The sequence below is a fragment of the Trichomycterus rosablanca genome, chromosome 14, assembly GCF_030014385.1.
Source record: "Trichomycterus rosablanca isolate fTriRos1 chromosome 14, fTriRos1.hap1, whole genome shotgun sequence".
Lineage (NCBI taxonomy): Eukaryota > Metazoa > Chordata > Actinopteri > Siluriformes > Trichomycteridae > Trichomycterus > Trichomycterus rosablanca.
The window spans coordinates 8,069,503-8,092,461 of record NC_086001.1 but is presented as its reverse complement, the minus strand read 5'-3'; the positions used below and the strand labels follow the sequence as shown (position 1 = coordinate 8,092,461).

General features: G+C 41.0%; 1 protein-coding gene across 1 annotated transcript in view; it reads right to left on the bottom strand.

The window, feature by feature from the left end:
* Positions 1–10,048: 10,048 nt before the first annotated feature.
* tp53bp2a (tumor protein p53 binding protein, 2a) overlaps positions 10,049–22,959 on the bottom strand; it is a 35,005-nt gene continuing 22,094 nt past the window's right edge. Inside the window, exons 9-19 of the mRNA XM_063008265.1 lie at positions 21,193–21,240; positions 19,774–19,972; positions 17,169–17,288; positions 16,395–16,534; positions 15,537–15,873; positions 14,549–15,300; positions 13,577–13,714; positions 12,931–13,064; positions 12,030–12,196; positions 11,171–11,370; positions 10,049–11,075 (exon numbers count right to left, since the gene is read on the bottom strand). Of these exons, the coding sequence (XP_062864335.1) occupies positions 11,034–11,075; positions 11,171–11,370; positions 12,030–12,196; positions 12,931–13,064; positions 13,577–13,714; positions 14,549–15,300; positions 15,537–15,873; positions 16,395–16,534; positions 17,169–17,288; positions 19,774–19,972; positions 21,193–21,240 (2,277 nt within the window). The 3' untranslated portion in view covers positions 10,049–11,033. The remainder of the gene's footprint in view (positions 11,076–11,170; positions 11,371–12,029; positions 12,197–12,930; positions 13,065–13,576; positions 13,715–14,548; positions 15,301–15,536; positions 15,874–16,394; positions 16,535–17,168; positions 17,289–19,773; positions 19,973–21,192; positions 21,241–22,959) is intronic.

Sequence of the window (22,959 nt, the reverse complement as noted above, 5' to 3'; positions counted from 1 at the left end):
GTACCTTAACCACTAGGCTACAACTTTTCAACATTTTATTTCATTAGAATATTAATCAATAACATCATTAATGTGTTTTCCACTATTTGTGATACAATGTGTGTGTGTGTGTGTGTGTGTGTGTGTGTGTGTGTTTTAGTAAACATATAGTTAGTTATAGTACATTTAATGCTTTTGGGACTATGTTTGGAACTTCCATTTTTGCTATGTCTTAGAATAGAGATTTCAAAAGGTGGCATGTTCTGAAAGTTCTAAAGTCAGCGCCAGTGAAGTATGGATTTGACGACAAGGATGGTATCTGAAGCAGATGAATGTTGCTTTGAGCAAACAAACCAGTTCAGTGGATATTTTACTGGTTATACAAGTAACAGCGATAAGGCAAATATGCTGCTGATCCATCATCTTTTAATTTAGTTGCTATCTCAAACATTTGACCATATAGCTAAATGGAGAAAAGCTTGGCATCAAAACTATATGATAAACACACACACAAAAAAGTGAGGGGGGTAATCAATAGCATAAAGACCAAAATCTGCCCCCAGCAAGTGTATCATAATGGAACCACTGAGACCCTTGCAGGCATGGTAAGCATGGTAACTCTTAATACTAAATGCACACTGGAGACTTAATATTATAGACAAAACAAAACTGGGCAAAAAGTTTAGACAACCTACCTAAAACAAGTAACACCATTTGGCATGCTGGGCACATTTTCAATGTTCATCTGAGCTATAAGAAAGGTGGCATATATGCTAAAAAGCTATGTATACATTTTTCCTTTCATATTTCAAAATCCTCATAATAAACAAGTGACAGTTTAGTAGAGATGTAGTGCAAGATCATCAGTTTAACCACCCAGTAAGAAAAATATTATTTACCACAGCAACAGTGGTACAGTGGTGCTGCTGAATAGCTCAGCTTCAGGATACCAGGTTTAAATACCACCTTTAGGAATTGTCTGTGTGGAATATAGTTTGTTCTTCCCATGTCAGTATGGGGTTTCTTCCTGAAAATCTAGCTTCCTCCCACCTCTTTATGTCCCTGATCAAGATAAAGAAATATAAGCTTGTCCTACACTGTGCCTTTTAAATATCGTCCAGACTACATCGGTTCGTCAGTTTACTTTGGTAAAAATATAACAAAGGAACCTTTCCAGCCTCCGGACAGCAGGATTTTTCCTTTACTGGGAGAAAAACTATCCAAGCACAGCACCTGCAGGTGTTATTAGTCAATATAATAAATATCATTCATCAAGAAAGGCAGCTTATCTCCTGACAGTTCATTCTAATTTACCTTCAAATTGCATTTTTTTCTTTTATTGAAAAGAATTAGTCTCTAAATGGGGGCATTTCATGACTCTACAGGCAGATCATTAAACTCACTACAAACACATTCGCCCAAGAACTGCTAAAATAAATTATATTTATTCAGATTGCCTGCTCTAATGGCATTGTTATTAGTTTGGGTTCTTATATTCTAGTTAGGGCAGGGTTTTGTTTGTATTTAAAAACATTTTCCATCATATTGGCAGCATTATTACCTGATGCTATGTGGCCAAATACTGTATATGAAGGCACTCGGTACAGTTATTAGATCTGGCTATTATTGGCACACCGTTGGCACATAACATCAAGCATATATTCATATAGTCTCTATGGACAAGTAAAAAAAAAGTATTGTTGTAAGATCCCACTCCTCTAGCAAGTGAAAATAATGCCCCATGCAGTCAACTATAAGTTCTTATGAAGTTGAACCACTTTACACAAAGACCAAGGACGCAGAATATTATGTCATTTTATAGATAAATGGTCTTAAAAGTACAATTTCAAACTTCATTAGGGACCAAACAATGTCCATGATTAATTAGCTTTTATTGTCAGATAAGAGCTAACTAAGACTTTTTGGACTAAATACACCCACCTACTGTGAAGCATGGTGGTGGTAACATTATATTATGAAGGTGTTTCATTGGGAACTGGTCAGTTAGTCAGGGGAAAAAGGGGAATAAACACTGCCAAGTGTGCCCAAAGTCTTGAGAAAAACATGCAGCCCTCTACTAAACAGCTGAAGATGGGCGTGTGGTTCACCTTTCAGCACAACAATGACCCAAAATGCATCACCAAAGAATAAATGCAGTGGCTGAAGGATAGAATGGTGAATGTTATTGAGTGACCTGACCTAATTTGATGAAATAGGGACAGTGGTAGCCTAGTGGGAAGAGCTTTGGGCTATCAACAGAAAGGTTAAGAGTTCAAATCCTAGCTCTGCCATTCAGCCACTGTTGGGCCTTTGAGCAAGGCCTTGAACCCTCTTTGCTTCAGGGGCGCCTTACAATGGCTGACCCTGCGCTCTGACCCCAGCTTCCAAACAAGCTGGTATATGTGGGAAAAAAAAATTGTTGTACTGCACATGTGTATGCGTATACAGTATATGACAAATAAAGGCGTTCTATTCTATTTTATTTGTTTCAATACAAGAGTCTGTGACCCATGTTTGCATATTTTTTATTCAATCTTGCCTCCAACAAGAAAAACACCCCTGCCTTAAAACATGAAATTGGCTTGAAAGTGAATCATTTTTTTTGTAGTTTTTTTAAACATATATTTTCTCAGACTGTTATCACATACAGTTTTAAAACACTGTAAGTCACGCCATTAAACTGGACATCAGAAGCTCTCAGGTCTTCTTTATGAGAAGTCTATGACAATTACATGTTTCACAGCACTGCCCACAAGTTGTCAGAAATGATAAATGGGCATCAGTAACTCTCTAGCCGACTGGGCTGTCGGGGCATGCAGTGTAGCCTGGCGGTAAGGTACGGGGATGTGGCTGTGTGCTAAGCGGCTGATGGGTCAAAGAATGGATGGAAAAGTAATGGGCCTGGAAACATGATGGATGGCAAGAATGGCTAATGGTGTAATGTATTTAATCTGGTTTGGGTTACTGACCATTTCCAAGTACAGTAGTCCATCATCCAATTTTGTGAGAATTACATTTCTTATATTACTTCCTTAAATACATTCTATACTTGTGATGCTGTGTATTACATATACAGCACTGTGGGGGGAGGGGGGACTGTTTGCCACCTTTCTGATTTTCTCTACTTTAGCATATTTGTCGAACTAAGTAATGTTTACATACAAAATGTACAGGACAATTAAACATAAGTAAACTCAATTTTTTTAATGACCACTAAAGATAGTGGTGTGTGAAAGGGACAATTGACCGTGTCTGAGCACGGAAGGTCAAATAGGTCTTTTATTGCTGCTGCAATTGCAGCCTCTGGTGGCAAGATGAAGCACCTGCATGAGGGATGGTTAAGTGCTTGATTGGTGTTCTTTTAATACGCAGTGATAAACTTCGCTGGCACACCAGAGCTGACATTTCGTTCTTGTTGGTTAGAAACTCAGGCTGGCCACCTACATGAACAACAATTGGCTGTTGTTCAGGGGGGATACTGGAGGGTTCCACATAACTGATGCAATTACAACTTCTGCTGGCTCGATGGTGCCTGCACAGAGAAGGGGGATAATGTGATTAGGGTGTGTCTCTCCGTACACAAAGCTGATCCATGTACAAACTCACCTTGTGCAGGTGAAAAGATGCAGTCGGTACTGCACACATGTCGGAGAGATCACATGTTAGTCATGGCTCTCCTCAGTCAGAGTGGAAGTTAGTAGAGAGGAAGTGTAATGCAATCGGGTAATTGGACACGACTAGATTGGGAGGACACTTAGGGAAAAATGCAAAAAAAAATAAAAAATACCCAGCAAATAATGTAGTGTTGCATCATCTTGGAAAAGAACACTCCTACTAAGATAGAAACATTTTCTGATATGTAATAAATGATCAGTCTGAATTGTAGATTGACAGGCATTAAATTTTCTCTCCACCTTGTAAGATTTTAAGCATTCAGACCTTTATTGTTTCTTGGTGTTCCAACTTTTCTTAATGGGGGCTGAATGTAGAAAAAATATGCAATAACCAGCAACAGACTATGAGTAATAAATAAAAAATAATTAATATGACTGCTTGATTACTATCGACAACATGTCATTTTTATTTGAGCGACCAACTTTAATGATTGACAGTCCTACATGAACTAAGATTTTGCTCATCTATGAATAATCCAATTGGGAACATTATTCCATCATGACATCAACTGCTTTCTGACAGAATAAACACACTTTCCTCTGAAATCAGTGTAAAATTAACTTTTCACGGAGTTTCATGAATGTTTATGAAGTTCAGGAACATTAATATAGGTGTAACGTCATTAATATATTGTGGTATAGGGAAAGTAAACAGTTGTGGCCTAGCGGTTAAGGTACTGGACTAGTAATCCAAAGGTTGCTGGTTCAAGCCCCACCACTGCTAGGTTGCCACTGTTGGGCCCTTGAGCAAGGCCCTTAACCCTCTATTGCTTAGACAATATACTGACATACAATATAAGTCGCTTTGGATAAAAGCATCTGCTAAATGCTGAAAATGTAAACGGGGAGCGTTTAAGCCTGTTTTTAGCGACACCCAGTGTTCAAACTAGGAATTGCTTTTTTCTTCTTTTTAACCTGCTTAGGTGTAATATTGTATACCTTAAGTATAATATTCCTCGCCTTGTAGCTGATGGTGAAATATATAAGATAAGCTTGTTACAGTATAACAGTTTAAATTATTACTATTATTCACCAACTAAACATTTAAGGCTAACATACAGTAGGACTGTTTGGTTTGATCTGTCAGAAGCAGGCCTGAGTGCAGATGAAATAGCTTTTCCATGGTTGGACGCTTGCTAATTGACAAACTGATAGGTTTGAATGTTTTACCAGTCATTTAAATATGTATTAAAAGTTCTTCATTTTAATAGCTTTGTTCTTAATAAGCTGTTCCTGACTTCATCTTCTTCCCTCTCATAATTTTCTAATCTATAGTGACAGCTTAATAAAGCACCCAGAAACTGGGCCAGGAAGAGACAAAGCTTTAAAACAAAAATAATGTATTTCTATTGATGTTCACATGAATGATCAAAGCGTTCAGTGTCAGGTGCTGGACCGCTGTGTGTGTGCAGAACAGAAGCAGATGTGGGAGTGAATAATAATCATGAATAATTTAGTTCTTACAGCTTCAGGTATGGCACTTTAAAAGAAAACAGAAGTGAACCTATCTGTAAGTTAGCATCAGTGCTTGTTCAGTACTACACTTCTCTTGCAGTGTACACTAAAAGGCCAAAAATATATCAACACCTGATAACAAGCTTGTTTGACATCCCATTCTAAAAGCATGGGCATTTATATGGACTTGCCCCCCTTTTGCAGCAAGAACCGCCTTCATAGTTCTGTTACAGTGTGTCTGTGAGAACTTGTGCCTATTCGTTTAAAGAAAAAGACATTTGTATGTTTAGACACTGATGTTGGACGAGAAGGCAATTAAAAATCCAATTTAACCACAATCAATAACAAGTATAAGTAGGTAGGGCTGTTGCTTCCACAAGAAGGGCCTGGGTTTGATTCCCAAGCCAGGTGGCCAGGCTTTCTGTGTGAAGTTTGCATGTTCTTCCTGTGCCCAAGTGGGTTTCCTCCGGATGTCCCAAAGACATGCAGTCAGACTGATTGGAGCTGCTAAAAATTGCACTAAGGTTGCATGTGCGTGCCCTGTGATAGATTGGCAACCTGTCCAGGTGTTTCTTGCCTTTCGCTCAGTGAATCAGACTCACTGAGACCCTGACCAGAATAAAGCAGCGGTAAAACAAACGATCAAGTCAGTTAATGTTGAAGTTAAGGTTCCTCTACCATAAACATGTCAAAACATGGAGGAACAGGAACGGGCATATAATATGTGGTTGGAACATATGAAGGGGTTTCCACTATTTTGGCCATTTGTAAACATATTACCAAGAGCTTTACAGTTTTTAGGGTAGGTGCTGGGTTCGATTCTCTCCTATAGTCACTGCCGGTGAGGAGGTTTGCATGTTTGCTGCATGGATTTTTTTGGGCTACTCTGGTTTCATTCTGTTTGCCAAAAACATGCCAAAGGTAGATTGGCTACATTGCTTCTAGTATTAGAATCAGAATCTCTCTCTCTCACACACACACAGCTGAGTTAAATTAAGGGGTGTGTCTGGTTAGCAAGCTATCAGTGTACTCAGTGGCTCAGAAGGTCCTGGGTTTGATCCCCAGGTGGAGCGGTCCGGGTCCTTTAGGTGTGGAGTTTGCATGTTCTCCCTGTGTCCGTGTGGGTTTCCTCCCACAGTCCAAAGACATGCAAGTGAGGTGTATTGGAGATGCAAAATTGTCCAGGACTGTGTTCGATATAACCCTGTGAACTAATGAACTTTGTGCAATGAATAACTACCGTGTCTGTCATGGATGTAACCAAAGTGTAAAACATGACGTTAAAATCCTGATAAACAAACAAACATTTATAAATGTACTGATGAGATTAGATGTTTCAGCCACACCCATGGCTAAATGTGATGGGGGGTTTAGGGGGTGCTGGAGCCGAACCCAGCTTTACAAAGGACGCAAGGCACACAGTAACACCCTGGACGGGGCGCCAGTCCATCGCAGGGCAGACACACATACACTCATACACACTCCCATTCACCTATATATAGCCTGCATATTTTTGGACTGTGGAAGGAAACCGGAGCTCCCGGAGGAAACCCACACAGGCACGAGGGGAACATGCAAACTCCACACAAAAAGAACCCAGGACCTTCTTGCTGTGAGGCACCAGTGCTACACTCCAAGCCACCGTGCCACCCACAACACCAACTGCATAGGCAAAAGTATCCTGACGCCACCAACTACATAGCCAAAAGTACTTGGACACCAGCAACTGCAACTGCGATAAAATATAATACCTGCTTTAAAATTTGTGGCAGTAGTTTGTGGAAAGTGCTTCCCTGTGTACAAGTGAGATCACAGAATTACAAAATTGATTTATTACACCTGTTAACTATTGTTGTGGCTGGTACACATTAATTCAATAATTAGATGGGATGTCCCAATACTTTTGTCCATCTAGTGTAGTGTATAATGGATCACTGGTTTGGTGCACAACACATTTTGATCAGCCAATGTTCTCTTGATGTATAAATGTGACAGCACTGTGTGTCTGTAGATCAAACCAGCACTGAAGTTCATGTTTCAACCCAGCGGAGAACCTCAAACGTGACGCCCCAAGGGTGATGAATTCAGTTAATAATGTGATCATAAAAACCCATTACATCTAATCATCAAAAAGCAATTGTTGAGTTCAAGTGTGTGGAAAAACATTAAAAGTTCTAAATTAAAGATACAAAAAACTTTGATGATTTCAGGTTAGCTACTCAAGCATATAACTGTTTTCTATAGAGTTAGATTTCAAGACTAACAGCCAGTGTTTACGTTTAGAAACAGAAGCATTAAATCAATAATTCAGTTATTAAATCTTCACTAACATTTGGTAGTAGAATGGCTGGGGCTTAAACCATTAAGACTCAAAATCAGAAAAAAACAGAGCACAGAGCACCAAAGTTATCAAACATCAATGAGCTGGAGGCTCTGATCAGTCTTAGAGAGATGATTCTGTGAATTGTAATGTGTGAATTACCCTCCGCCCCCGATCAAGGACATTTCCTCTGAACACAACATCTGCAACGCCAACAGCACGGTGGAGCAGATATTCCACTGGCACTGCTGCCATCTGGTAAAAGGTTCAGCAACATCTGGGTCATTACTGCCAGTCTAACAGCCAGGTGGTCTTTCTTAATACCGCCAATCTATCCTCACCACCTACCAGAACTGTGCAAGATCTAAATCATCTCACCCTTGACCGCATCAGTACCTGCAGTATTAACTTCAGGACAATAATTATTTATCATTTAGGACAGACTTGGACTGGCAATGTTTAAAGATAAAATATTATACAAAAATTATAAATACCATCTTAAACTCGTGCATTGAAATCTCTGCTTCTGGCAGGCTGGACGCCTAAATGAACAATGATTGGCTCGTCCTTTGGGTTGGTTGCCGGAGGGGTTTTCTTATAACTGACAATTACGACCCCTGCATCAGTACGTGACTGCACGAGAGTCACGTGAAAAGTCACGTGCAGGTGAAAAGATGCGGTCGGCTACTGCACGTGTCGAAGGGGGCATGTGTTAGTCATGGCGCTTCTACGACTAGATTGGGAGGAAAATCTCATCTACACAGACATAATAGGGCACTGAGGATTTTAGAAGAATTAATGACTTACAATTGTGACCGAATACAATTCAAACAAACTGGGCTGAGGGCATTGCTCAGGGGTCCAACAGAAGGGGACTTGAACCTGTAACTTTTTTGTTACTAGTCCAGTACCTTAACCTCAGAGATATCAGTCCCCAAAGCCCTGTGACGGACTGTCACGCTGTGTATTCCTGCCCTGCACATGGGGTTTCCTGGTGGAAGTGGAACCAGACCCAACACGACCCTGACGGCCTGACTAGTCCATATTTAAACACTGCCAGTCCAAGCAGTGGCCAGGACACAGAATAATAATAAAAAAAACACGTGGTACAGTTTTACTGACCATGTTTAATGAGAGGAGGAAAGATTATGACTTCTTTATTTCACACATGGGAATCGTGCCTTGACTTCAGAATAAGTGATGCAACACCGCCATCTGCAGCCTCATGAGTGAACTACCAGTGTGATCACACAAGCTGGTCAAGACCTGTAAGAAAATTAACAATTGCACACTTGCAGCCATAACAGCCTACACTCTTCTGGTTATGTGTTTCCCAAAAACTTAGAGCACCCGTTCTGTCAACATAACATTTGTGAGATCTGGCATTGTTGTTAATTCTTCCCAAAGCTGTTCAAATGGCTCTGTGAAGGCCACTGGAGTTTCTATGCATTAAACCTTGCACATAGTTGAACAGCAAAGAGCCTTCCCTAAACTATTGCCACAAAGTGGCATATAATTCAACTTTATACCTGATTTTAACAGTTATGTAAGGGTTCCATATGCATCATAGCCAGTTGTAGCCTAGTGGTCAAGGTCCTGGACTAGTAATTTAAAGGTTGCTGGTTCAAGCTCCACCACTGCAAGGTTGTCACTGTAGGGCCCCTGAGCAAGGCCCTTAACCCTCAATTGCTTAGACACTATACTATCACAGTTCTCCAAGTCGCTTTGGATAAAAGCGTCTGCTAAATGCTGAAAATGTAAATGAAATTGTAAATTTCTATTGTACATATATACACTACACAGGCAAAAGTATTGGGACAGCCCTTCTAAAGAAAATCATATGATTCTACCTTTGCAGCAACATTTTAGGGAAGACTTTGTCCTGTTCCAGCATGACTGTGCCCCTGTGCACCAAGCAAGGTCTACAAGACATATAGAGGCTTTCTTGACCATTAGTACCCAGCCATATTGATGCTACTTTGACTGAATGGGCACAAATTCCCACACAAAGTTTTGTAAGAAGCCTTCTCAGAAGAGTGACTGTTGTTATAGCTGAAAAAGATCACATAGGGGTCACTAGATGTTAATTTAATACCATTTGTTTTTGAACTGGGATGGGATGTCAGAGAAGCTCAAGGTCAGATGCCCAAATACTTTTGGCCTTATATTAGCATGGTGTTTTCAATAAAGCTGGAACAGTGTGTGTTTATATATTTTTGGCTTGGCACAGCTTGATCGTTTCTAAATTAAATCATTATGAGTCAACAAAATCATCATTAATTGCTTCTTACTGAGTCAGCAATATTTTTATGAGCACAGCGATCACTACTGTGATAGACCGCTGCGCCACCCAAGCGCCAAGGGCATACTGCTAATTTTAAAGTTTGTTAAAGCAGGTCTAAGAACTCTACCCAGCATCTTGCAAAATCTTGGGATGAATCTGAATGTCAGCTGGGAGCAGACCCCATGACCTGACATCAGTACACGAATTTTGCTCTTGCTAAATAGAACTAAGTTCCAGCAGTCCTGTTCCAAAATTTAATAGAAAGCCTTCTAAAAAGAATACAGCTGTTTTGTAAAAAAAGGTTTCTGACCCTCTATATTAACACGTCGCCAAATGTGCAGTGCTTAAAGTAGTTTTTATAATTAAAGTTACAAATCAGGACAGAGATGAGTAATAAGGTACAATAAATACACTGGTTTTGAAAGTAAGGCTACAAATATAAAAAAAAAAACATAGAAAACAAAAGTGAAGGGTCAAAATATAAGTACGTTTAGACACAAAGAATGAAAACATGGAGGGAAAAAACTACAAAAGCTACATCACTTGAGCCATCTTATGATTAGTGACTTGATTAAATGACACAGTCTGCCTAGCATACAGAGGACAAATGTGCCTGAAGTACTAGTTCAAACTGCAGCGGGTTTAGTGTCCTATAAAACAAGCATCACAGACATGTTATGGCAAAGAAATACTGACCGGAGGTAACAGCACCCACCTCAAATCTCTAAGCAGCTAAAGGATTTCAGTGAGCTAAACCTTTTTCTCGGTTCTCTGGCGTGTCCAAAAGCATCAATCAAAATCAACAAGTAGTTTCAAAGTCCACAGAGCTCGAACAGCCAGGACAGAATGAGCTCGAGTATCAGACCCCTGCGCCAGCCGACTGTTGTTGAGGCCAAATCCGAAGCTTTCTGTACTGATTGTGCTAACTGTGAATTCCATGAAGATTTAACCAGTCAGTCAGTCAATCCAATTACAAGATTATTATTTTCGCACTATGCTCAGAAAATACATGTAACAAGGGTCAGATCTGGACAACAAAGGTAACAAAATGAAAATACGACTATTCAGGCTTGAAGAGCAACATGGGTAGACACACATTAAAGAAAAAAAAAAAACACGTAGGTTAGAAAAATGGAGTAGAAAAGTGCAGGATCTGCAGTCAGGAGTTCAGTTTCACTTATTTTGTTCTTCTTTTTAAAAAAAAATCCTTCATGTTTTGGTCTCTTCATTTGTTTCGGAGCGTTCTCGGAAGAGTGTACATAGTGTCGACAGTCTTGTGTAGCTGTCCTACAGCTTCACAAGTCCTCCTTCTCTTGTGGATTTAAGCCAAGCTCCTTTGTCGTGGCTTTATTCTTGGATACAACTGTTGAGGAAAGAAAAACAGTGTTAAAAATGTATGAGTAACACACCGTTCCACCTTAGTGATATGATGAAAAGCATCAATTAACACATACTCACCCCAAGCAGGTTTCTGGGGATGTAGCCTTCTTTGTCCCCCATGCGTGCCCACCACCAGTTAGTCTCGTCCTCGTCCTCCCTCCTCACCACAGTCATGCAGTCGCCCTCTCTAAACAGCAGCTCATCATCTTCCTCGCTCTCGTAATCCCACAGTGCGTACACCACGCCCCGGTTCATGATGCCCATTTTCTCTTGCACTCCTGCATTGAGATAAAAGGGATGTTTGACTCACAGGTGGACAACGCAGGAAATATTGTATATTTCAGCAAGACATTGGGTGTGTTCAAAAACCTAGTGAGCTCTCTAGTGTGTTGTGCCACCTCATCCCATTGGTTTAAATGGCATGAGGCTAACTGTGTGAGCTTAGTAAGCGAAATCTGACAGAATCGCTGTAATCACAGTCTAGGTAGTGCGTTCGAATAACCTGACTTATAAGTCGATGACTTATTAGAATCCTCTCTACTTAGACAGTTGCCTATGTAGGGAGTAAGACAGCAAGGCAGCTCACTAGGTTTTCGAACACACTAATAGTCAGGCCTTGATCAGGGCTTGATCTAAGCATGAACTGTGTGTGTGCTTAAATGGCCCGCCTGCAGTCCAGATCTGCCTCCTATTGTAAAAGTATCTGAAGTCTCGTATTGAGCAAGAATGGACAAAAATTCCACTTAAAACTGCAACAATTTCCAAACCATTAAAATGTGTAGTGAAAAGGAAAGGTAATGTAACAGTAGTAAACATGCTCCTGTTCCATTTTTTACTGAGTGTGTTGCAGGCTTTAGATTCTATGTTTTTTCATATTCACAAAGTACAACTGATTGGTGAAAACATCTTTTTGTAGCAGCGTTATTAGCATACACACCATAGAGAAACTGTGAGCACTGGGTATAGCCTTCCTCCATCTCCTCACACTTATCCGCGGCAGTCTGCATGTCGCTGTAGGTGGTGGCAAACACGGCTGCACCGGACTCCACCAGGAATTTACACACCTGCACGTTATTACAGGAGGCAGCACAGTGCAGTGGAGTCCTAAAACAGGGGCACAAATAAAGAGGGTTAGATATGTCCATCTCTCTATGTTGTTGCAGTTAAACAAGCTAGTAGGTTTATTAGCTTAGGACCGACAATGCAATAGTTAACACAGCTGCAAGATAAAGCTGTCAGTTCAGAACTGTAATTTATCCATACTTGACACAAGTCAAACAAAAACTACATAAATAGAGCAGTTGTGGTGTATGTGTGACAACCACAGACAAAGTGTAATACAATTAAATAGAATTTGAACACATTTGAAGACTGAAGACCCAAACAGAAGACAGGATATTCTGGTTAAACACTATCCATATGGTCGTCAGGTGTTGGAATCGACTTGAGCACATTTCATTTATTTTTCTTTCGGCTGTTTCCATATTTAGGGGTCGCCACAGCATATTTTGTCTACTAGCAAAGTAAGAATGGACAAAAATACCACTTGGAAACTGCAACTATTAGTCCCAACTTTTTTGGAGTGTGGTGCAGGCATCAAATTCTACATCTGCTATGTTTATGAAATACAATAAAGATAATTAATCAAAACCTGGGAAAACATTGTTTATATTTTTATCAGTTAAATAAAGATTCAACCGTTTTAACAAATCACATATTGTCTTGTTATTGTGTTTTACATAATGTCCCAACTTTTCTAGAAATGGGGTTTGTATATTGGAAGTGCTAAGTAAACAAGTACATGACCGGATCATGACCTAATCCAATTTTAAACTCACCAGCCATCGCTGTCAGCGGCGTTAACGTTGACTCCAAACTGTACGAGGAATTTAACGATCTCTGTATGGCCGGCACAGACGGCATTGTGGAGAGCAGTGATGCCCTCGTCGTTTGGTTGACTGGGGTCCTCGACCTGCAGGAAACAACAACCCTTGTTTAAAAGCATAGGAAACAAGCCTAGCATAGCACAGGAGTTTTACAGACTCTCAAAAGTATTTATAATATTTACATTTTACTAGAGCCAGACATAATAATTCATATGATATTTCTAACCAGAGTCAATGAGGCCCTAAAATGTGAGACCACTCAGAATCTTCATTTAATACAACGTTTTGCAGTGCAATCTAACTTATCTAAACTTTAGAATCACTGTGGACTGGATCACATTAATTATTTGGTATTAAAGATATTCATTTATTTTATTAGGATTTTAACGTCATGTTTTACACACTTTGGTCACATTCATGACAGGACAGGTAGTTACTGGTTACACAAGATTCATCAGTTCATCAGATCATGTCAAAAACTGTCATGAACAATTATGTATCTCCAATTCACCTCACTTGCATGTATTCGAACTGTGGGAGGAAACCCACCAAGCCACCGTGCCACCTGTATTTATATCTAGAAAATAAAACAACTCACCTCGTAGATGATTCTCTGCACCAGGTCGAACTCTCCCTCGAGAGAGGAGTCTAGCAGCAGGGCCAGTGGGTTGAATTTCACCCTCATGCTATGGTCTATGCGCTCTGATCCCACCTTGCGCAGGTTTGTCCTCTTGCCCTGAGAAAAGGTGCAAATGCTTCATTTAACTGACATTTCTATTGTTGCACTACCCGACACGCTGGGATAACTCATCTGTAACTCTGTTAGGCCTGGTTCACAAGCTCTGTACGCCGCTGCACCGCAAGGACAGATACTGAACCAACTGATGGAAATCTGACGCAGAAACTTCACAAAGCAGGATTATATAAGCTGATTATAGTTATTTTCTCCTTGAATAAAGAAGCCTTTCAATGCTTTCTGGAGCACAGCTCATTAACGTAGATAAGAAGGCGGTCGTTTTATTTATTTCAGCTAGTCAGGCTTTATCTAGCAAGGCTTAAGAGAATTAATAGAGCTTTCATGGACGAGTGGACCTCTATGCCTTCGTGTGGAGGTATGAGGAAATGTTCAGTTTGCATCAGTAAGCAGCTGAACAGGCAAAGTTCAGCAAAAGTGTATCCGATTAGAGAGCAAAAAATAGAACCTTACCTATTTCTCAAACAAAACAGACTCTGTATGGGGATTAGATACGTAAACGCTACGTGTGTGGAAGGCCAGCTATTGTGATTTTCAAGTGGAAGTCTGATTAACAAGTGGACCAAGTAGAAAAATTAGCATATGCAAACTAAGCCAAAACACAACCAATTCTGTGCCATTTATTCTATCATTCAATTTATTAGTGTTATTTAATCATTGCTTTAAACACTGCTTTAAAAAAGATTTAATCAGAAACCAAAAATATTAGACCAAACGGAGCATGTGTGAATGTTAACAAGACAGTCCTACAGCCCATATTAAAAGGAACCTAACAAAACATTTTTAATTCCATGCGATCAGACCCTTCATACTTACTGGAGGAAGAGGGACCTGGCTCATGATCTCTGGTGGCTTCATGTTAAAAATGTCTTCTCCAAGAGCTTCCTGGTCAGCCCCACTGGGATAAGGAGGTGGAGGGTATGGAGGAAACTCCTCGTAGTTCTCGGAAGGCGACGGGATCGACTCTTCAACTTCCAGAGGAGGAGGGAGCGGAACCAAAAATGCATCTTCAGGTCGAGGGGCGGGGTGAGAAGGTGGCGGTGGTGGGATAAATTCCTCACCGTCGATTTTCAGAACGTTCGTGGGCGCAGGCGGTGTTGTGGCAGGCTGTGGCTGTTCAGGTATTTCGGGTTCCGGCTTTTCAGCGGGAAGAGGTTCGGGTGTTGGATTGGCTTCCTCTGCAGGTTTGGGGGGATTGGTTGTGGTTTCCATCGCAGCCAGGGTGGTTTTCTGGTAGAGAAGTTTTTGAATGTTTGGCCCTGCAGGACCCTCGGGTTCAGTGATGGAGCTTCGCTTTTTGAGGGGCCGGGGAGCATTGCAGAGCTTTTTGCGTAGGGCCTCTAGGTCCATGTCGCTTTGGTTGCGATAGGGGTTGGAGATGAAGGGCAGCAGCTTGGTGGGGCTGAGCGGTCGGGGGATGCGTTCTGTCTCCTGGTTTTCGGGAGGTAAAGAGCCATTTACGTTGTGGTCTGGCTCCGTTTCAGGGGCGTAGGGATGCTCCGGGTAGAAGTTGTCCATGGGTTGTGGCTGGGATTGCTGGCCTGCAGGAATCACAGGCTTGCCATACACTGCATATAAAGACAGATAAGAAGCTGTTTAAGTCTTCAACACTGTAATCATGTACTCTCTACCCAAAAAATGGGTTGCAGGCAAAAATAATTATACTTAAATAAACAAATTTTAACAGGCACATAAAAAATAAACGTGTACACGAACGGCCCTTGTGGAGGCTTTACGTTACACTTTGTGAACCACAGTGGGACCAGATTGCCATAGTGTCATCCTCACTCAAACGTTCACTCACCGCTAACAAAGTTGAAGCGATTCTGCGAGCGACTCGGTGCTCCCTGCTGTTTAGTGTACATGGAGTAAATGGAACTGGTTGCCAGTGTCTTGGGTTTCTGGAAAGCCGACTCCTTTTGCTCCGGGGTAAAAGGTCGCACAGTGGCAGCAGGTGGGGGCTCCTGCTTGGATGGAAGAGGAAGCGTGTTGCTTTGATTCGAGGGAAGAGGGACGCGCTGGTTCTGGTTGCTTGTTTTGCCCTTGCCTGGAACAGTGCCCGTGCCTGAGAAGGGTAGATTTAACAGCTTTGGCTTGATTGCCACAGGTGGAGGAACCTTGACTGGGTTTTTCACAGCATTCTAATAACAGAGGGGTGGAAAATAGATAAATTAACATTTAAGAATCAACTGACCAAAAACAAATTATTAAAATTAGGTGTTTGTTACATGCTTAAATATAAAAAAAATAATAATTCTATAAGTTCTAATAATTCTATAGGTTCGAAACCTAGTTCTTATCACAATAGTGCTGTTGGCCGGTAAGGCGCCTACACAAACATGGCTGGCTATGTCTGAGGGGTGGACGGCTATTGGAAGGTCCACTCGTCAGATAAAAAAGGATAGCTGTGTTAAAAACAGAAGCAGCCAAAAGAAAACTAAATAAATAAGTTTCATGCTTTCTGTTTTGTGGTAAAAAAGGTAAAAGCCCTTTTCTCTCTCACAGCTTTATCTGATTGCCTATTTACAGAAAGCAAGGTATGATGAATTTGGTGCAGAGAAAGCCAAAGCCAATAAAGCTGACCTTTCATAAATAACTTAGCTCTGATTATTCCACAAACCCGATGTGGCAGCTAAACTGAAACTGTTACCAGTCTGCTGACCTGAGCATCTTTGGCAAGGTCGTCACTGCTCTGGTTCTTGCGTAACGACGCCGCAGGTGGGTCTGTTGATTCAAACATGGAGATTGGACGCACTTTTCGATCCTGCTGGCCCCGTTTCAGTACCGCTGTCACATCTGGAGCTGCAGGGGAGAAAGGGGTGAGAGAAGCACACCAGGATCAGTTGCCGGGTGTAGGCAAAGTTACAGCTAGATTAAAAATGAGACATACATAAAGATTCCAAACAACAGTTTGTTTTGATTTATATCACTTACATAAATAGAATTTATAAATCAGAAAATTGCATCACAGACAGTGAGGTGAGCCTTTTTCTATGTAATATGAAATTTAAGGTTTACCATTTTTCATCCATGTAGAGTTAAAGTGCCTCACGTTTACTGGTTAATTTGCATGAGGCGTCCTAGCAACCTTATAGCGATTTAGCAATCGACACCAAGATGTCAAAGTCTAAAGCAACTAAAAACACTACTCAGCTATCCAAGTCTGAAAAACTGCCAACCAATTCTGTGGTTCTCAAATTTTTTTGTATTTGAGACAATCACTAAAGGTTTACACTCAACCGTTGAAGTAGACTGTGCTGTGTATTGTAGTTTCCATTTATTCGATCATTTAATTTATCAGTGTAATTTAATGACTAACATGAAATGTGGCATTTTTAGCCAAGTATAACATGCAGTAGACCAACTGCCATTTATAAGGTAACCCTGATAAAAAAAGGCTGTTTAAAATGTGTAATCAAAGTGTAGGTGTGGTCACCTTGCTCTGCTGGAACCTGACTGGCCATGCGTGGTAAAGTGGAGGAACCGTGGCTCTTGCTGAAATCTGTGTTGGCTGAGCTCCAGTCGGACACTTTAGGACCCTTTGATGACTGGAGCCCTAAAAAAGAAAAGTTTAATGAGATGATGTTATTTTGCACATTATAGTATCTCAGTAAAATTGTCGATGAGATAATCACTGAAAGATTTTTATAGAACTCCTAGAGAGAGCTTTATTTATGTATTTCTGATAGTTTGCTAACAAAATTAAAACACGTCAAAGTGTCCACAGAACATTGAGAAGAGGCACTGTACTCACAGCAACAATACACTGCAAACAAAAAAGAAATCACATGATTTAAAGCTCCATTCCAAGTTCACTCCAAATACATTGCCAAAAGTATCAGAACCCCCCCTTTGATTTAGTGGGTTTTGCTAATTTAGCCACACAAAATGCTTACAGCTTTTCTATAGCAACGCAATCCCTTTAGACAAACACTAGCAATAGAGATGTACTGAAAAGACTCAAAATAACAACAGATCAGCTGTAGAGCTGTAGGCCACTTGAGTGAAACAGCCTCTGTCAGCATCATCAGCATGAGGAATCTTAAGTGGGGAGCTGAATGGTCTCAGTTTCTACAGCTTGGCATCCATTTACATGTCCAAAATCAATAGGTGCCATGCAAAGTTTGCTGGAACTCAACATAGATGCCCAACGTAATCAATGCTTTTGTGGTCCGACTTCTTCCAGGTTCTAAAACTGAGCTTACCAAAAATAGAGGGGGCTGTTGTTGACCCTGGTTTTACATTAAGATTTGACTTGCAAGCACGTACATACTTTTGCCAATGTATGCTATAAATGAAGAGAGCACTAAGTCAACCATTCTCTCTTCCATATTTACACACAAATCAACAACGAACACAGCAAACGGTCTGCATACCTTTTCTCTTGGCCCGCAGTTCTTCCAGGGGCTTAAGCAAGAATATTGCTTCTATAAATATGCAAAGCACAAAAGAAACTGAACATGGCCTGAATGTGGAGTACAGAAAAACAACCAAACAGCTCGAACATGAAAGCTGTTCAACATACCAAACTTTCTTGAAGAAAGCAATTACAATTATTATTCAAGACCAGGAAATGACGGGCGTGTGTCATGGATGGGTCAAAACTCATTCAGTACTTTCAAAATGCAGTAGGGATGTCCCGATCACGTTTTTTTGTTCCCGATACCGATCCCGATTATTAATTTTGATCCCGATCCGATACCGATTCTCAAACCGATACTTGTATTTTCTAGATACTGTCTAGATAAGAACTAGATAATACTGTTCACACAGTGCACACTTCAAGTACATTACAGTTATTCAAATTAATCCAGTGTACATGTTTAACAACTAAATAGCTCTGCAGTGCTGAAGGGAAAAATGCTGCATCCAAGCTATTGCTTAATGTTTTTGTATTTTTACAAAATCAATCAAAATGAGTGAGATAATTACAGTTTTACTTTAAACTTTACATTCAAAGAAAAAAAAATTTTAATGCAGTGATACACTACAAATAAACAGAAATCTGTGTAGAGCAGCTTAACTTGAATATAAGAAAAAAAGTTACTTAAAAGCATTACAGTAAAACCTGAATACCAAAATAAAATGGAAAGGCTCTTTTGTTATGAAGGAAAGCCAGTTCTTAAAGTGCTTGTATTGTGACAGTGGTTTGATGGACGTTTGTACACGAAGTGAGTGTGTTTTGACCCTTTAGGCCTTCCATAGATGAAATAGCGTGCTTGACTCAACTGTCGGCTATTCGGTACCGTAACAGAAGAAGTTAATAAAGTGTTCTGCTCCCGACAATATGTGAATATACCGTGCATTTATTTCTTTATTAAACGAGTGCATCACTACGTTGTTTTGTAAACCGGTGTGATCCTTAACTCACACACACTCTCACACATGAACGCAGCTCTGCTCCCACCGCCTCGTGAAACGCTCACACTGCAGACGTTACACTTCACTGCTGGACTTGTTTTACTTTTCAATTTAAAGTATTTCCACACAGCGGACATGCTGACGTAACACAAAAGATCGGGATTAAGATCGGGTTTAGTAAAGGCGATTCCGATCAATTAAAAAATGCCTTGATCGGCCCCGATCCCGATCTTTGAGATCGGATCGGGACATCCCTAAAATGCAGTACATGTTTTCCATATTAAACATATAGCAATTTAGTTTTGCAGAGAGTGACACAGTGTATCTGTGTATTTTTAAGCATGTGAAAGGAAAGACAGACGTCAACTAGATATGGGACACTGCACCACAGCACACCAAAGTCCAACACTGACTACCTTCCGAGCTGAGAGTGACATCATAGCTGTGCTGCAGTCGTTCTGAAAATGGCCTCCCGGAAAGCTCTTCTCCTGTGGCGAATGCAAACTAAACCTCTAAGTCTCAGAACAAACCTTAAACTTTCACCTTACTGAAACTAGATAACAAATAGGGCGTGCAAAATATTTCCAACCAGGTTTAGATTTTAATAAGTGGGATTTTTTTTTTTGTCATGTGCAATTTGATTTACAAACAAGTGCACAAGTGGGTGTGGTAAACTTTACCTGTACCAGGTTTGCCCGCCGGCATGCCAGCACTCCTGTCCTGATGTGGCAGCGTGGCCGTGCCATCTGGGTAGCCGGGTTTAACGAGCAGGTCGTGCCTGGCTGGGCCGCGCGGCATGGTGGACGACTGGATGTACGGCCCGACTGCAGCCACACGAGACTGGCCTGCCGTTTGAGGGGGTTGACCATCAGAGGGGACCTAAAGAGAGCACATTGATTGAAAGTTAGCATGATACAGGCACAGTTTTTTTCTCTCAGTTATCGATTTTTCTGCTTCTGAAAAAAAATTCTGAATAAGGTTCTTCTGTTGGGCTAAAACATGGTGCATTAGGTCAAAAAGCTTCAGACAAGTTATGTACATAATGAAAAAAATAACACACAGGTTAAAGCCTCTTGTAACTGTAAAGGTTCCCTCAACCTCATCAACATATCTTGCCAACTGATTTACATTTTTGTTGAACCAAACCTTTTCAGTACTGAGATCTATCAGTATGGCACAGGCTGAACAAATCAAAGAGCGTACACAATATTTCCATATTGTTCCATATTTTTCCATATTATTAACTGCAGGTGCTATGAGGGAACTGCAACAGTCTAATATGATAGTGGCTTATTGACTAATAAGCAAACAAAACAGAAAGCTTCACAACTGCAGCAGAAAATACAGCATAATGGACCAATCACTCTTAAAACTACAACTACAGGCGCCCAGGTGGCGCAGCAGGATATTTCGCTAGCACACCAGCGCCGAGATTCTGAACCCGGCGTTGCCACCGGTCGGCTGGGCGCCATCTAGCGGGCATAATTGACAGTGCCTGCAGCAGACACATCTCTGCTAGGGCAGGATGACCGGACTATGTGGGTGGGGTCTTCAAACGATGTGTAAGGAGCATGATAGGCAGACAGAGAGGCGCATGTACAGAGTGCATAGATGAAAAAGGGTTCTGCTAAAGGCTGTGCACGAGTTGGAGGAGGCGTGAGGGGCAATATACCCTCCTCGACTGCAATCAGGGACAAACTGGCTACACTAAATTGGGGAGAAAATGGGAGGAAATGCATAAATAAAATTTAAAAAAACTATTTCTACAATGGCAGCTTTATCTCAACCTTATATGCACCTGAACTATAAAAAATAGAATATGTTTAGAAGTATTTCAATTAGATGTCTCAAAATTTTGATTAGCTTAACCGTTATGCAGCACAACCAACAACTTAAGTGTTGAACATGAAATGTCACGTTCAGTGGGGTGAAGAACTAACTTTGAGACTTCCTTTGAGAAGCTGAATGCAAGCTTACAATGGAAAATCAATTCATGCCAACACCAAATGAAATGATGATTTTCCTGTCTTTAACAAATCCATCATCTAATGAGGATGACTGGAGCGGATGAACCAGAGCGTCCGATATAATGATTTTACCTTTGGATGGGCGTCTTTTGAAGCTTTTTCCTTAACGGGGAAGCCATTCTTAAAGAAAAACAAGAACAAAACAGCTTAAAAACATTTGCAGAGGTTTATTATTCTGTGTCTGTCACAATTTTGTGCACTGTGCCATCAGCTGGGAGATATATATTAGTCTGCAATACACCAGAAGGAAAATCATCGAGAGCCCACTCTCTCAAAACCAAATGCCACATGTCACCAAGATTGCTTGGTAGCAGGAAAAGATTAATGAGGATCTTTTTGTGTTAGTTGCTTTAGAATTCCATGCAGAGCACTGCTGAAAAAAATCTGACAACAAGAGCTACAGCCCCCACGTCCCATTAAGGATTTGTTTTCACAGAAGAAGTAAAGATTTGAAAAATAAGTGAGAATACATATATATATATATACAGGTGTTGGACAAAGTAACTGAAACACCTGGTTTTAGACCACAATAATTTATTAGTATGGTGTAGGGCCTCCTTTTGCGGCCAATACAGCGTCAATTCGTCTTGGAAATGACATATACAAGTCCTGCACAGTGGTCAGAGGGATTTTAAGCCATTCTTCTTGCAGGATAGTGGCCAGGTCACTACGTGATGCTGGTGGAGGAAAACGTTTCCTGACTCGCTTCTCCAAAACACCCCAAAGTGGCTCAATAATATTTAGATCTGGTGACTGTGCAGGCCATGGGAGATGTTCAACTTCACTTTCATGTTCATCAAACCAATCTTTCACCAGTCTTGCTGTGTGTATTGGTGCATTGTCATCCTGATACACGGCACTGCCATTGGATGCACATGGTCCTCCAGAATGGTTAGGTAGTCCTTGGCAGTGACGCGCCCATCTAGCACAAGTATTGGGCCAAGGGAATGCCATGATATGGCAGCCCAAACCATCACTGATCCACCCCCATGCTTCACTCTGGGCATGCAACAGTCTGGGTGGTACGCTTCTTTGGGGCTTCTCCACACCGTAACTCTCCCGGATGTGGGGAAAACAGTAAAGGTGGACTCATCAGAGAACAATACATGTTTCACATTGTCCACAGCCCAAGATTTGCGCTCCTTGCACCATTGAAACCGACGTTTGGCATCGGCACGAGTGACCAAAGGTTTGGCTATAGCAGCCCGGCCGTGTATATTGACCCTGTGGAGCTCCCGACGGACAGTTCTGGTGGAAACAGGAGAGTCGAGGTGCACATTTAATTCTGCCGTGATTTGGGCAGCCGTGGTTTTATGTTTTTTGGATACAATCCGGGTTAGCACCCGAACATCCCTTTCAGACAGCTTCCTCTTGCGTCCACAGTTAATCCTGTTGGATGTGGTTTGTCCTTCTTGGTGGTATGCTGACATTACCCTGGATACCGTGGCTCTTGATACATCACAAAGACTTGCTGTCTTGGTCACAGATGCGCCAGCAAGACGTGCACCAACAATTTGTCCTCTTTTGAACTCTGGTATGTCACCCATAATGTTGTGTGCATTGCAATATTTTGAGCAAAACTGTGCTCTTACCCTGCTAATTGAACCTTCACACTCTGCTCTTACTGGTGCAATGTGCAATTAATGAAGATTGGCCACCAGACTGGTCCAATTTAGCCATGAAACCTCCCACACTAAAATGACAGGTGTTTCAGTTATTTTGTCCAACCCTATATGTATATATATATATATATATATATATATACAGTGTATCACAAAAGTGAGTACACCCCTCACATTTCTGCAGATATTTAAGTATATCTTTTCATGGGACAACACT